This window comes from Bufo gargarizans, chromosome 8 (assembly GCF_014858855.1).
Source record: "Bufo gargarizans isolate SCDJY-AF-19 chromosome 8, ASM1485885v1, whole genome shotgun sequence".
Classification (NCBI taxonomy): Eukaryota; Metazoa; Chordata; class Amphibia; order Anura; family Bufonidae; genus Bufo; species Bufo gargarizans.
In genome coordinates this window covers 17,659,038-17,673,221 of record NC_058087.1, presented here as the reverse complement: position 1 = coordinate 17,673,221, position 14,184 = coordinate 17,659,038, and the positions used below count along the sequence as shown (strand labels likewise).

Here is a 14,184-nt window from a genome sequence, read left to right as displayed (position 1 = left end):
GCGTATGAATGTTTCAGCGACAAAAAAGTAGATGAATGCAGTTTGACATCTCCATGGACATCTGCACCAAAAATATCTGCTAGAAAATATTGGGGCACTTTTATCAAGCTAGTCCTGTCTTTGGCTATAAAATTAGGTGTATGTCATTCGTCTGCCTTTCTTTTGCCGAGCATTTATTAAAAGTCGTACAGCCATTGATGAAGTAGACTTACCTCTGACAGTTGTTTTTTAGTAGTTAGACGGGTTCATATTCACTTAGATTGGTCTAATTTACTTGCGCAAAAAAAAAAAAAGTTGCATCTTTGTGGAGAAATTTGCATGTCTCTAGAAAAATGCGACTTAGTGCAAAAAAAAGTTGCACTTTATTACTCAAAACCGACGACGAAAAGTACACCAACCCTGGGGGTGGCCTAGAAATTAGACCGACAATTCAATAATCCACAGCACTCGCCGGTAAATGATGAAAATAGTGGTGATTTATTCACTCAAGCAGCCAGTATACAGCGACGTTTCGACCTCAGTTGGTCTTTGCTCTTCTTTTGTGATTTATATACTTTGGTGCCCATGTGGACTTTTATATGTGGGTGAGACGACCCAAGAATGTAAAAAAAGACTGACACAGCATAAGTCTAAAATTCGTAAACCTGCTTTGGACCTCCCTGTCCCGGAACATTTTTTCAAGGCTGGACATAACGTCTCACAGCTGAGGTTCCAAATTATTGATGGGATTAGACAGCCCCGACGAGGAGGGAATCGAGAGACCTTGTTGAAACGTCTAGAGCTAAAATGGATTCATAGACTAGACACCCTGGAGCCCAGGGGTCTTAATAGGGACTTTAATTTGGGGGATTTTGCCTGATTTTGTGATCCTCATTTCATACCCCTTTATTCCGTGTATAGGAGCTTTTTTAATACTGTAATAAAGACCAACTGAGGTCGAAACGTCGCTGTATACTGGCTGCTTGAGTGAATAAATCACCACTATTTTCATCATTTACCGGCGAGTGCTGTGGATTATTGAATTGTCTGGATGAGTTGGGACCCCCAGCCAGGATCCCTATCTGCACGCACCATTTGGCTTGTAAGCCATTTCCTGGTCAGTACCCAAATGAGTGGGATGAGTAGTGCTGCCAACCCCTGAATTTTCTAGAAATTAGACCTACATACATAGGTCGGAAAGAAGACGCAAAAGTTGGAAAACTTCTGAACTAGGCTCAAGAATCAAAATAGTCGAATGAGACGCAAAAGCCTCCAAAACAGGTGCAATTTCAGTAGTAAATGTGACTAAAAAATAAGTCAGTCTAACGGCTCATGCACATGAACAATTGCCGGCCAGGCCTGTATTACGGCTCGCAAACAGCGGGTCCGCTATAAACGGGCAGCGGCCATTTGTGCACTGCAATCCGGAAGGTGCGGAATGGAGGCACGGAACCTTCTGTCCATGTCTCTGCACCGCAAAAAAAAAAAAAATAGAACATGTTCTATTTTTTTGCGGTGCAGACCGATCACGGACCCATTCAAGTTGAATGGGCCTGCATCCGTCTGTGGTAGCCATTCAGATGGAGCCCGTGCATTGGCAACAGCAATTTGCGGTCCTCAATGCATAAAATGGGCGGCACATGAATGAGCCCTAAAACAGCATTTTTTAGACTAAAAAGAGGCGTAAACATTTTGGTAAATGTGCCCCATTGTGCGTTGGTTTTGTGTTATAATAAGGTAAGATAAGGTTTTTTCTCTTGTATTTCCTCCTATTGGAACTATAATTTTTTCTCCAATTAAAACTCACATCCTGAAAAAGCTTGAAAACAGCGCCACCTGCTGGTACATTTTGAATATGTCAAATTCTGTTTAGTTCACGGTATTTACATAGCATCAATATATATGCCCTCTTTATAAAAAATCTATCCATATAATGCTATCTCCCACCTCTTTATAAAAATCTATCCATATAATGCTATCTCCCATACAGATTTGGGCGACTTCCTAGGACGAGAATTAATTGACATGAACACAAATGTATGCCATCCATGCAGGGATTTGCCACATGAGACGTTTGATGATATAGTAATGATTTGTAATTTACTTCTACTGGAGTTTGGATCAAGGGGTCAAGAACAGTCTTAGGCCTCCTGCACACGACCACGTCACGTTTTGCGGTCCGCAAAACACGGAAGCCGGCCCCGTGAGTTCTGCAATTTTCTGGAACGGAACGGGCTGCCCATAATAAAAATGCCTGTTCTTGTCTGCAAAACGGACAAGAATAGGACATGTTCTATCTTTTTTTGCAGGGCTACAGAATTGAGCAGCGGACAGCACACGGAGTGCTGTCCGGATCTTTTGTGGCCCCATTGAATGGAATGTACATAAGAGTTGTGTCATTTCATACACTTTGCTAGTACGGTAACACATTTTGTTTTTTCCATGCAGAAAAAAAACGCAACATGTGCAGGTGGCCTAAGTGTGGCGCACACAATGTGGATTTCGGGCGCTTTTTCTGCGCAGATTTACGTGTAGAAAAGGACCAGCAAAGTGTATGAGATAAGATGACGCGTGTACACTTTGCTTTTTCCTTTTGTGCAGAAATGGACCTGCCGTGTGGATTTAGAAATCTGCAACATGTCAATTGCTTGTGTGATTTTTGGTGCGGATTTCACCTTTTTCAATTGAAGAGTGAGAACTGCGGCAAAACCACATCAAATCCAAAAATCGCAAGTAACAAATGTGGCTTTTGGTACGGAAACGCTCAGAAATCCTTACGTTTTTTGTGCGGGTATTCTGTTTTGAAATCTGCGTGTGCAGGTACTCTATGGATTTAGGGGGTAATTTATCAAACTGGTAGCAACCAATCAGATTCCACCTTTCATTTCGGAAAGCTCGTTTGGAAAATAAAAGGTGGAATCTAATTGGTTGCTAGGGACAACTAAGCCAGTTCTACTTTACACCAGTTTAATAAATGACCTCCTTAGTCTTGGAGGCTATGGACACTTTTGCAACAACAAAAATTATTGAAAAATAAATAAATAAAATTAAATAAAATATTTTAACAACTTTACAAAATATTACCCTTCTGTGTGTGCTGCTCCAGCGCTGGCCTATGTGTTGTCATGCTTACAGACTACAACAAGCCCTTTGTCTAGTTTGTGAGCGCTTCCGTGGGGTTTCTCTCCGTGCCTCCGCACCGCAAAAAAATAGAACTTGTTCTATATTTATGCGATGCGGACGGATCATGGACCCATTGAAGTTGAATGGGTCTCGATCCATCACGGCAGCAAATTGTGGTCCCTAATGCATGGAACTGCCGATCAACGGCCGTGTGCAAGAGGCCTAAGAGTATTGCCGGAATTACTTCATTTTATATTTTAGATACAATGGGGAAATAAAAATTGGTTGTGCAAATAATCCTTAAATAGACTGTCCAGCCACCAAAAGAAAAGAAAAATGCTAAAACATAATTACTACATTTCAACACCATTCCCATTCTGATAGGCCCCTTGCAGACGAAAGTCGCGGATTTGGCCCGGATGCTTTGTCAGGGAAAATCGCGCGATTCCGCTAGCAAGTTCAGTGAGTTTTGTCCGTGATTGCATTCCGTTGTTCAGTTTTTTTTCCGCGCGGGTGCAATGCGTTTTAATGCGTTATGCACACACGTGATAAAAAACTGAATGTTTACTCACAACATCTCTTAGCAACCATCCGTGAAAATCGCATCGCATCCGCACTTGCTTGCCGGTGCAATGTGTTTTTTCACGCAGCCCCATTCACTTCTATGGGGTCAGCGTTGGGTGAAAAATGCAGAATATAGAACATGCTGCGATTTTCGCACAAGTGATGCGTGAAAAATAAAAAAACGCTCATGTACACAGACCCGTTGAAATGAATAGGTCAGGATTCAAGTCACGCATTGCACCCGCGTGGAATACTCGCTCGTGTGAAAGGGGCCATACTTCCCGGGCTCCTGCGATGACGTGTTGACATGGCTATATCACCTGTGCGGTGCTGACACCAGTGGTCACACGTCCATGTCATCGATGGAGCAAGAAGTGCAGAGACCAGCGCAGCATCCGGGGAGCACCAGGAACGGCGGGGATTGATAAGGTATGTATGGCTTCTTATATCATTCTACTGTAAGTTTTTTTTTTATATGCAAGTGGCTGGACAACCCCTTTAATGCTATTAGGGCTCATGCATACGACTGTATGTATTTTGCGGTCCGCAAAAACACGAATTCGCAAAAAATACGGATGACGTCCGTGTGCATTCCGTATTTTGCGGAAAGGAACAGCTGGCCTCTAATAGAACAGTCTTATCCTTGTCTGTGATGCTGACAATAATAGGACATGTTCTATTTTTTTTGCGGAATGGAAATACAGGAAAGGAATGCACATAGAATAACTTCCGTTTTTTTTGCAGACCCGTTGAAATGAATAGTTCTTCATAGGTTCCCCCCAAAAAACGGAACAGACACGGAAAGAAAATATGTTCATGTGCATGAGCACTTCTAGACATGTGGCTAGACGTATGACCCACTACTTACCAGAACACTCTGAGTATGACATCTCACATACGCTGCTCTCGCCTGTCACATCATGGCTGTCATTCTGCCGGTCAGTCACTTCAGAACGTACGCTGTCATCTAGACAATTGCTTTTATGATTTGCAGGGTCCACATCTATTTCCTCAGCCCCATCTGTTTTGGAAGCAATACGGCTGTTAAAGGCTTGTAATCGTGAGATGTACGGGGAAGGGATAGCTGACAGCTACTGGAGAATTGGAGATGTAAACTGAATACCCAATATGGCACCACCAATGAGGCCAGGTGAGGCGATCGCCTCAGGCAGCACAGGGTGGGGGCAGCCAAAGGGCCATGGTCTGAAGAGAAGGGGGTTAGGTTAAGAAATTGGCATTGGGGAGGGGCGCACAAGGGCTAGGTGCACCCCTGGGTCCGTCTAAGGTCGCGTTCACCTCTCCAGCAGCAGATCCGGCAGAGACAAACTTGACGGGTTTCTCTGTATCTGGCATTGCTGGATTCTATAGTTCGACGCTGGATCCCCATTGACAGTAACAAGGTCTGGCGTTGACCTGGCTGGGTTTCGGCCAGACAAAAGCCATTGCATGGACCGGTCGACAGCTGGCATTTGTGCCGGATCATTGTGCTGCAGGTGAGAATGTGGCCTTATTGATCTAGTGGGCGATTGGAAAGTTGGAGAAAAGGAAAACGGTACAGATATCATGTTACCTATAAATTCTTCATATGTGCCTCCCGTTAACTCTTTAATGAGCTCCATCTTTCCCAGCTGATTTAATATAGCCACAAACACTTTAAACCAGTCCTTCTTCTTAGTGATCCTGCTGAGAAGTTCCCTGTTGGCGTCAAAGGCGTTCTGTTTTCCATTTATCTGCAATAAATCATAGTAATACAGATGTAACAGGGAACTTCATTCACCCAAAAACTCATGTCATGCAGTCGAGGAGACTGGGTGAGAACTGCACAGTGTGAACCTGGCTTAGGGTAAGGGATGCCATATACAGGCCACTAATGAGTGCAGAATGACCATAGTCATGTCGATCTGCGTTTGTTTAAAGAAAATGTCTCACCCAAAATTTTATCTGCAACCAGATATATCATTTTTATATAACCAGTTTTTATTTTCTGATCGCAGATTTTTTTATTCTTTTTCCTGAACATTATTATGGGGGCGGCCATCCTACCTGAGCTGTTCTGAACAGCATCTAGAAAGCATCAAGAAAATTGCTTTACTGCAGCCCCATGGTCCATAGACACAATGGTCAGGGGAGGACCTCAGTGACTTCTATGGGAGAGTTTTCTAGGCCACTCTGTGACCCATGCAGAGGTCATTGTACAAGGAAAGAATAGATAAGATCTGACAATCACCTACTGTGAATGGTGGATCCTGTCTTATCTATACACAAAGGTGATACAATTACAGGCAGGATTAGAGTTACAGATAAGCAGATAACTGCAGAAAAGTGATCTGTACAGACCAAGAAGTTGCGCCTATTAGCTTTGTGGCCGGTGCAAAACCTGAAGGATTTTATGGTTTTTGTGTAAATATAGATGTTGACATGGAAAATAAAAACATCAGCGAAAATATTTTAAAGATATGTTAACCCCTTCCCGACTGCCATACAGCTATATACGTCCTATCTGCACATTCCCCATGCAGATAGCAGGTATATAAACATTAGGGCAACTCTTTAATCCAAGTGCTTGAATTACAGACGTGGACAAAATTGTTGGTACCCTTTGGTCAATGAAAGAAAAAGTCACAATGGTCACAGAAATAACTTTAATCTGACAAAAGTAATAATAAATTAAAATTCTATAAATGTTAACCAATGAAAGTCAGACATTGTTTTTCAACCATGCTTCAACAGAATTATGTAAAAAAATAAACTCATGAAACAGGCATGGACAAAAATGATGGTACCCCTAGAAAACACAGAACATAATGTGACCAAAGGGACATGTTAATTCAAGGTGTGTCCACTAATTAGCATCACAGGTGTCTACAACCTTGTAATCAGCCATTGGGCCTATATATATGGCTCCAGGTAATCACTGTGTTGTTTGGTGATATGGTGTGTACCACACTCGACATGGACCAGAGGAAGCAAAGGAAAGAGCTGTCTCAAGAGATCAGAAAGAAAATTATAGACAAGCATGTTAAAGGTAAAGGCTATAAGACCATCTCCAAGCAACTAGATGTTCCTGTGAGTACAGTTGCACATATTATTCATAAGTTTAAGATCCATGGGACTGTAGCCAACCTCCCTGGACGTGGCCGCAGGAGGAAAATTGATGACAAATCTAAGAGACGGATAATCCGAATGGTAACAAAAGAGCCTAGAAAGACTTCTAAAGAGATTCAAGGTGAACTTCATGCTCAAGGAACATCAGTGTCAGATCGCACCATCCGTCGTTGTTTGAGCCAAAGTGGACTACATGGGAGACGACCAAGGAGGACACCATTGTTGAAAACGAATCATAAAAAAGCAAGACTGGAATATGCCAAACTACATGTTGACAAGCCACAAAGCTTCTGGGAGAATGTCCTGTGGACAGATGAGACAAAAATCGAAGTTTTTGCCAAGGCACATCAGCTGTATGTTCACAGACGAAAAAATGAAGCATATCAAGAAAAGAACACTGTCCCTACTGTGAAACATGGAGGAGGCTCTGTTATGTTCTGGGGCTGCTTTGCTGCGTCTGGCACAGGGTGTCTTGAATCTGTGCAGGGTACAATGAAATCTCAAGACTATCAAGGAATTCTAGAGAGAAATGTACTAGCCAGTGTCAGAAAGCTTGGTCTCAGTCGCAGGTCATGGGTCTTGCAACAGGACAATGACCCAAAACACACCGCTAAAAACACCCAAGAATGGCTAAGAGGAAAAAATTGGACTATTCTAAAGTGGCCTTCTATGAGCCCTGACGTCAATCCTATTGAGCATCTTTGGAAGGAGCTGAAACATGCAGTCTGGAAAAGGCACCCTTCAAACCGGACACAACTGGAGCAGTTTGCTCATGAGGAGTGGGCCAAAATACCTGCTGAGAGGTGCAGATGTCTCATTGACAGTTACAGGAAGCGTTTGATTGCAGTGATTGCCTCAAAAGGTTGCGCAACAAAATATTAAGTTAGGGGTACCATCATTTTTGTCCATGCCTGTTTCATGAGTTTATTTTTTTACATAATTCTGTTGAAGCATGGTTGAAAAACAATGTCTGACTTTCATTGGTTAACATTTATAGAATTTTAATTTATTATTACTTTTGTCAGATTAAAGTTATTTCTGTGACCATTGTGACTTTTTCTTTCATTGACCAAAGGGTACCAACAATTTTGTCCACGTCTGTAAAGCTTCTGCCCCTGCACTGCCGATGTCATGGACAATGCAGAGTCCAGTAATGCCGGCAAGGGACCAATTAGAGAGGTCCCTTGCCAGCAATCTCTCCGATTGCACAGACTAACCAATTGGATCGCTGCAGTGTAAAAGTCCACTCTGCAGATCAGAGCCTGAAATCAGGTACTATATGCTCCGTGCCTCCAATCTGTGCCCCCAATATGTGAGCCCCCTGCCCCGATCTGTGCCCCCTTCTGTGCGCCCTGCCTCCATCTTTGCCGGCCGGGCACTGTGTATGTGCCGACAACTCTGCCCGCCTGCCCCTATCCATGGCCTCTGTCCTCATCCATGGCCTCTGCCCCCATCCATGGCCCATGCCATCTGTGTCCCCTCCCCAGTTCTTATCTGTGCCCCCTTGTGCAGTGCCCCTGCTGTATCTGATGGTGGCGCCTCTGTTCCTGAGCCGCCGCCATCAACAGCGAGTGTCAGCTGTATGCTGACACTCTGCTGTAATCTCTTAGATGACGCTGTCAGCGGCATCCAAGGGGTTACAGCGTGGGACAGCTAAGAGGGTTTACATAGGTTGTAAAACCTTTTTTAAGTAATTTGAGGGGTTTAGTTTCTAAAATGGGGTCATTTATGGGTGGTTTCTATTATGTAAGGACCTCAAAGTGACTTCAGAACTGAATTGGTCCTTGAAAAAGTCGGTTTTGAATATTTTATAGAAAAGTTGAAAAATTGCTTCTTAAATTCTAAGCCTTCTAACATCCTAAAAAAATAAAATGTGATTTTCAAAATCAGACATATAGGGAATTTGAAGTAAAAACTATCTAATGAGGTATCATTATCTGACTTTAATGCATAGAAATTCGAATTGAGAAAATTAAATTTTTTTAAAAAAAATCTGTAAATTTGGGATTTTTGATAATATAAAGGTAAAACTTATTGACGCAAATTTACCCTTAACATTAAGTACGAGATTTCACGAGAAAACAATCTCAGACTGGCTTGGATAAATAAAAGTATTCCAAAGTTATTAGCACATAAACTGACACATGTCAGATTTGCAAAATTAAGCCTGGTAATGAAGGTGAAAAATGGCTTGGTCTTGAAAGGGTTAAACATAAAAACGATATTTAAACAATAGGTCATTTTCTGATGACCCATTCACTTTAAGAGGGCTTTCACATGGGCCAATGTAAAAAGAATGGGGGATGAATGATAGTTATTACGATCATTCATCCCCCTTTCAGTTTGCATGTTGTCGGAATCACATCCCCTGTATACACAGGGCGATGTACTGCCAACAAATCACGTTTTAGCCCTCCTAGTTCCTTTGTTTGGTGATTGGTGGCACCATTGCACGGACAAATTATTTCTTTCTTTCCTGATAATTGCCCCGATCCCTGGCTGGTATAAAAGCGCTCTGAGTTTTATATTAGTGGATAATTAGACTATTAGGGTCGGCCATGCATTACATGATCCAAAATGGTATGACCATGGTGAAGGAAACCTCTGCTGGACAAGCCCTTTAATGCTATTATAGACATGTAGCAACATGTCTACTCTGCTCCTTGGAAAGCTGAGTAATACAAGTGAAACTCGAAAAATTAGAATATTGTGCAAAGTTCATTTATTTCAGTAATGCAACTTAAAAGGTGAAACTAATATATTAGACTCATTACAGGCAAAGCGAGATATTTCAAGCCTTTATTTGGTATAATTTGGATGATTATGGCTTACAGCTTATGAAACCCCAAAGTCTCAATCTCAGGTCCCCTTTGCTCAGGGGGTATGGGTTAATTAGCTGACTACAGTGTGACACTTTGAGCCTAGAATATTGAACCTTTTCACAAAATTCTAATTTTAAGCTGCATTACTGAAATAAATGAACTTTTGCACAATATTCTAATTTTTTTAGTTTCACCTGTAGCTGATCTGGTCCTGAGTACAGATACAACAGGGGGTTGGAAAACAGCTTTTTTTTTACCGTTTTGCTCTCCTGTTGATGCCTAGCTAAGCAGTACTGCCATCCAGGAAAGCTGGGTAAAAACCCTTGTGAGAGCTGCAATGGCTGTTTGACCCAGTTTTACCATAATTTATAAGTAGGAAATTCCTGCTGAGAATTTTTAACTTGAGGTAGGAGGATTGTGTTAGCTTGATCTTGATATCACAGTTGTTCTGCCATGTTATGCCTGTGCCCAGAAGCGGATTGGCCATAGACCTTACAGGGAAATTTCCCGGTGGGCCGATGACCAGGAAACCCCCTGAGCCCGTCTCACGGCTGCCCAGTGGAAGTTTTCCAGGATGTATTTTGTGATGGTCTGTGGTATTTGGCTCTGTTGGGGTGGTATAATGTGCCACAGTATGGTATTGCTGGCCCTTCCTTCCATCAATTTGGACCCGACTACAAAACAGGGCCACTTTTAGTATATTTTCCAGGGCCACTTTAAGTACCCAGTCCGCCCCTGCTTGTGTCTATGAGGCTTTAGTGTGTATTAATAGACATAAAATAGTGTACAAAGTTAAATTTATTTGCACATGGCGCCACCTGCTGGTCATTGTGGATATTGCAGTTGGCAATAAAAAATAAAATAAAAACTACTGTACTGTACTAATTCAATAAGAAAGTGCTTTTGCTTCTCACAGGGGATTTCTCAGAAGCATAACTTTGTCACATAATTACAGGATATTTAAAATTACTTTAATTACATTAAAGTCAATGGAGTTGCGTGACATATGTCTGTGTGCCAGAATGGGACAACCCCTTTAAGGCTAAGACTACATGGCAACAGAAAGGTTTCTTGTACTGCTGGTCAATGGTGTTGCAATGCAATATACTGCGACGTGACTGTTGCAAGAAATCCAGACTTTTGCTCAATATAACTCGCACACAAGTTGCATGCGAGACGCGACGCGCCTGCGACATATCTGAGACTTGGCTGTGTTTTCATGTCAGCCTAAGGCTACGGCTACACGACGACATTGATGTCGCACCAATGTCGCGCGACAATTTTTATGATAGTCTATGGTGTCGCACTGCGACATGCTGCGACACGGCAGTAGCAAAAAAATCCATCCAAGATGGATTTTTCTTGCGACTGTCACGTCGCAGTCGCAGCATGTCGCAGTGCAACACCATAGACTAACATTATAAAAAATGTTGCGCAACACATGTTGCAGTGTAGTTGTGCCCTATGTGTCGTGCACCACATGTCATTATGTAGCCCTAGCCTAACAGTTGAGCTGGTTGGGAAATACCTTGGGGGTGATTTACTAGAAACCGGCTTTTTGCACCAGTCATAGATTTCCCCCTGCACTGCCATAAGATTTGGTTAATTTATGACGAGGCGTGTGTCTTGACATAAATTTGGCGAATCTAAGGCAGTCCAAGCACTAGGAAAGAAAAACTACTCCAGCCCCCAGATGGAGTAGTTTTCCACCAACATTTATACCCGTTTCCAGCACGGCCGCTGACACGCCCCCTAACTGCCGAAATAAATATTGTCACACAGCCGGTTAAAAAGGAGACGTGGAGCATTCTTGACAACGGAAATCAGCATCTAGGGAAAAGGGAGGGGAGTTGCGGGGATTTAATTTGATACTTACCATATGTTATGTACTTTTTCTTACTTATAATGCACTAGCTATCCACTATAGCAGTGACATCTACAGCACCCCACCCCCAAAACAGTGACCTCCACAGCCCCCCACCCCTAAACACTGACCCCCCCCCCCCCCTCACAGTGCCCTGTCCCTTAAAATTGGACTTCCACAGCAGCCCACCCCCCTAACTTTGACCTTTACAGCAGCTTTCCCCTTTAACAGTGACTTTCACAGCATACCACCCCCTTGACAGTGATCTACACAGGGGCCCGCCCCCTTAACAGTGGCCTTTACTGGATCGGGGGCGTGTCCTTTTGAACAGCTCACTCTAAGACAGCAGAACTGTACTGTCTGAGTGTGAGCTGCAGGGAGAAAGTCACCCCCCCTCCCACCCCTGCAGCTGACAGAAGTTGATTTTTACCTTCATTTTTTCAATCCCCGTCGGCTCAGGAGTGGGAGGGGCGTGGCCTAACCAGATCTGGGCGTGGCTTAGCAAGACCTAAAAGTTAATTTGGCTCAGGCGTGGGAGGGGCGTGGCCTAACCAGATCGGGGGCGTGTCCTTTTGAGCATCTCACTCTAAGACAGCAGCACTGTGCTGTCTGAGTGTAAGCTGCAGGGAGAAAGTCACCCTCCCTCCCACCCCTGCAGCTGATAGTTGATTTTTACCTTCATTTTTTCAATCCCCATCGGCTCAGGAGTGGGGGGGGTGTGGCCTAACCAGATCAGGGCCGTGGCTTAGCGGGACCTGGGGGCGGGGTTTTAAGTCTTTTGAGGGTGGACACATTGTGGCAGGGGGTGTGTCTGGGCTCCTTACTGCAAGAGTAACGCCCCTCTAGGCACTTTACTGGCTCATTTGCATACCAAATAAACTAGATTTTCAGAGGATAAAAACATCTATTGCTGGAACAAAGGCACATCTGGAAATAAGGTACTAAGTGCTATTAGGCCATGGCTTTACTTCAATAGCGATTTATCCTGGTGACAGATTTCCTTAAAGCTCTCCTACAGCAGTGAAGATAAATGGCTGGGTTGTTATGGAAACCTGGAGTAAAACTGTATGTGGAGGCTGGAGGACCTGCAAGCTTCTATTGGCTGATAAGGGTCATGTGACCAAGCTTCTATTGGCTAATGCATTTTTTTGGGAATATCTCAGGAACGATACGTCCTAGAGAGCTGAGACCTGGTCTAAAACCTTCCCGGACACCTGATGTACCTGTGTGCCAAATTTCGTGATTGTAAATGCGACGGTGCAGATTCGTTTAGTGGACATACACACACACACACACAAGTTAAAAATTAGTACAAGAGAAGCAAGCAAAATGGATCGACCCTTGATGCAGGCATAAATTGTGATATTTCTGCCTAATATACAAGAAAAACAACAATATATAATTGCTTCAATTTATCCTGTACCACTGAAAATCTGTCTAGTTATGCAGCAATTCGGTATATTGCTCTAGTCTACAACAACAGATTCTGCAGCAGCAATACCTAATGAATGCACCAGTGCAGGGGTCAGCGACCTCCGCCACTCCAGCTGTTGTAAAAACTACAATTCCCAGAATGCTCCATTCACTTTTATGGAGGTTCTGAGAACAGCTGAGCAAGTGTGCACGCTGAGAGTTGTAGTTTTGCAACCGCTTGACTAGCTGCACTACTTGGACAATTTCCCTTACTCCAAAAAGTTACAAAAACTCACAATGTCCGCGTCCTCCTGGCTGCATATTTCTTTACTGAGGCACATCGCTGTCGTCTCTTTAGGCTCCAGTTTTTTAAGCAGCCTCGGAGATAGCCAAGAAATCAGTTTCTCGCAGTAGTCGTACTTGGCCTCTTTTTGGGGGGGTGGTAGGTTTTCGGGGCTCAGGTACATTTCAGCTTGGGTACATTCTGCCTCCCTGACAGCAGTGACAAACTCTTCAAACCAGTTGGGCCTCCTGGTTTCTGATAAGAGCCGATCCAAGAGCATTCTGGCGGCCTCCTGGTTCTCGGTGGCAGCTTTGGCTCTTAATACTTCTTTAAACTCCTGATCCAGACTGTGCATGTAGTCCAGCACCGGTATCACCTGGATGTGGCTGCAGATCCTGGATCTGAACATGACTATCATGTTTTCATGGATCTCGTTGCTGTTGTCTTGCTGCATAGTTGCTTTTCGGTAAAGCTGACGCGACCCTGTAGAAGCTTGTGTCTTCTTCTCTCCAGCTGTACAGATAACACTGTCTCATGCATGCACTGCAGTATTGGAGTCTGTCTTCCTGATCTTCCCCCTCCCAGTTTATATAGAACTGGAAGTCTGGTTTCAGTTTCGTTTCTCTGTTCTATTATCTCAAAAGTCCTGCCCTGCTCCTCTCTCAGCTGGGGCTTTCACTCGCTGCTGCGTCACAAGCTGGAAACTAAAACTGCCTGAGGGCGAAGAGAAGGGATCAGTTTCTATTCTGATCCATAAATGATACAGTATAAAGACACATTTACATGGGCAGAGCAGGCAATTATTAGCAGTCCATACGCCTTGTGTAAAAAGTAGACTAACCCCCTTGGCTGCAGTAATTTCTTGCCAAAATGTACACCTCTTTTTGGTAAATTTTTTGCGGCCAAAGTCCTGGCATCTTCTGCATGCCCCCGCCACACTCTCGACACTCCTATGTGTTGAAGGCGGCGCGAAAACACCAGTGCAAGAAAATATTTTTACACGAGCGTTCAAATAGTTGCAGAGAGGGGGT

At 43.6% G+C, this 14,184-nt stretch overlaps 1 protein-coding gene across 1 annotated transcript in view; it reads right to left on the bottom strand.

Annotated features, from left to right (window-relative positions):
* Window positions 1-13,723, bottom strand: part of IFIH1 (interferon induced with helicase C domain 1) — a 39,145-nt gene extending 25,422 nt beyond the window's left edge. The window contains 3 exon segments of the mRNA XM_044303603.1: window positions 4,535-4,687; window positions 5,237-5,396; window positions 13,167-13,723. Of these exon segments, the coding sequence (XP_044159538.1) occupies window positions 4,535-4,687; window positions 5,237-5,396; window positions 13,167-13,607 (754 nt within the window). The 5' untranslated portion in view covers window positions 13,608-13,723.
* Between the last annotated feature and the right edge of the window lie 461 nt (window positions 13,724-14,184).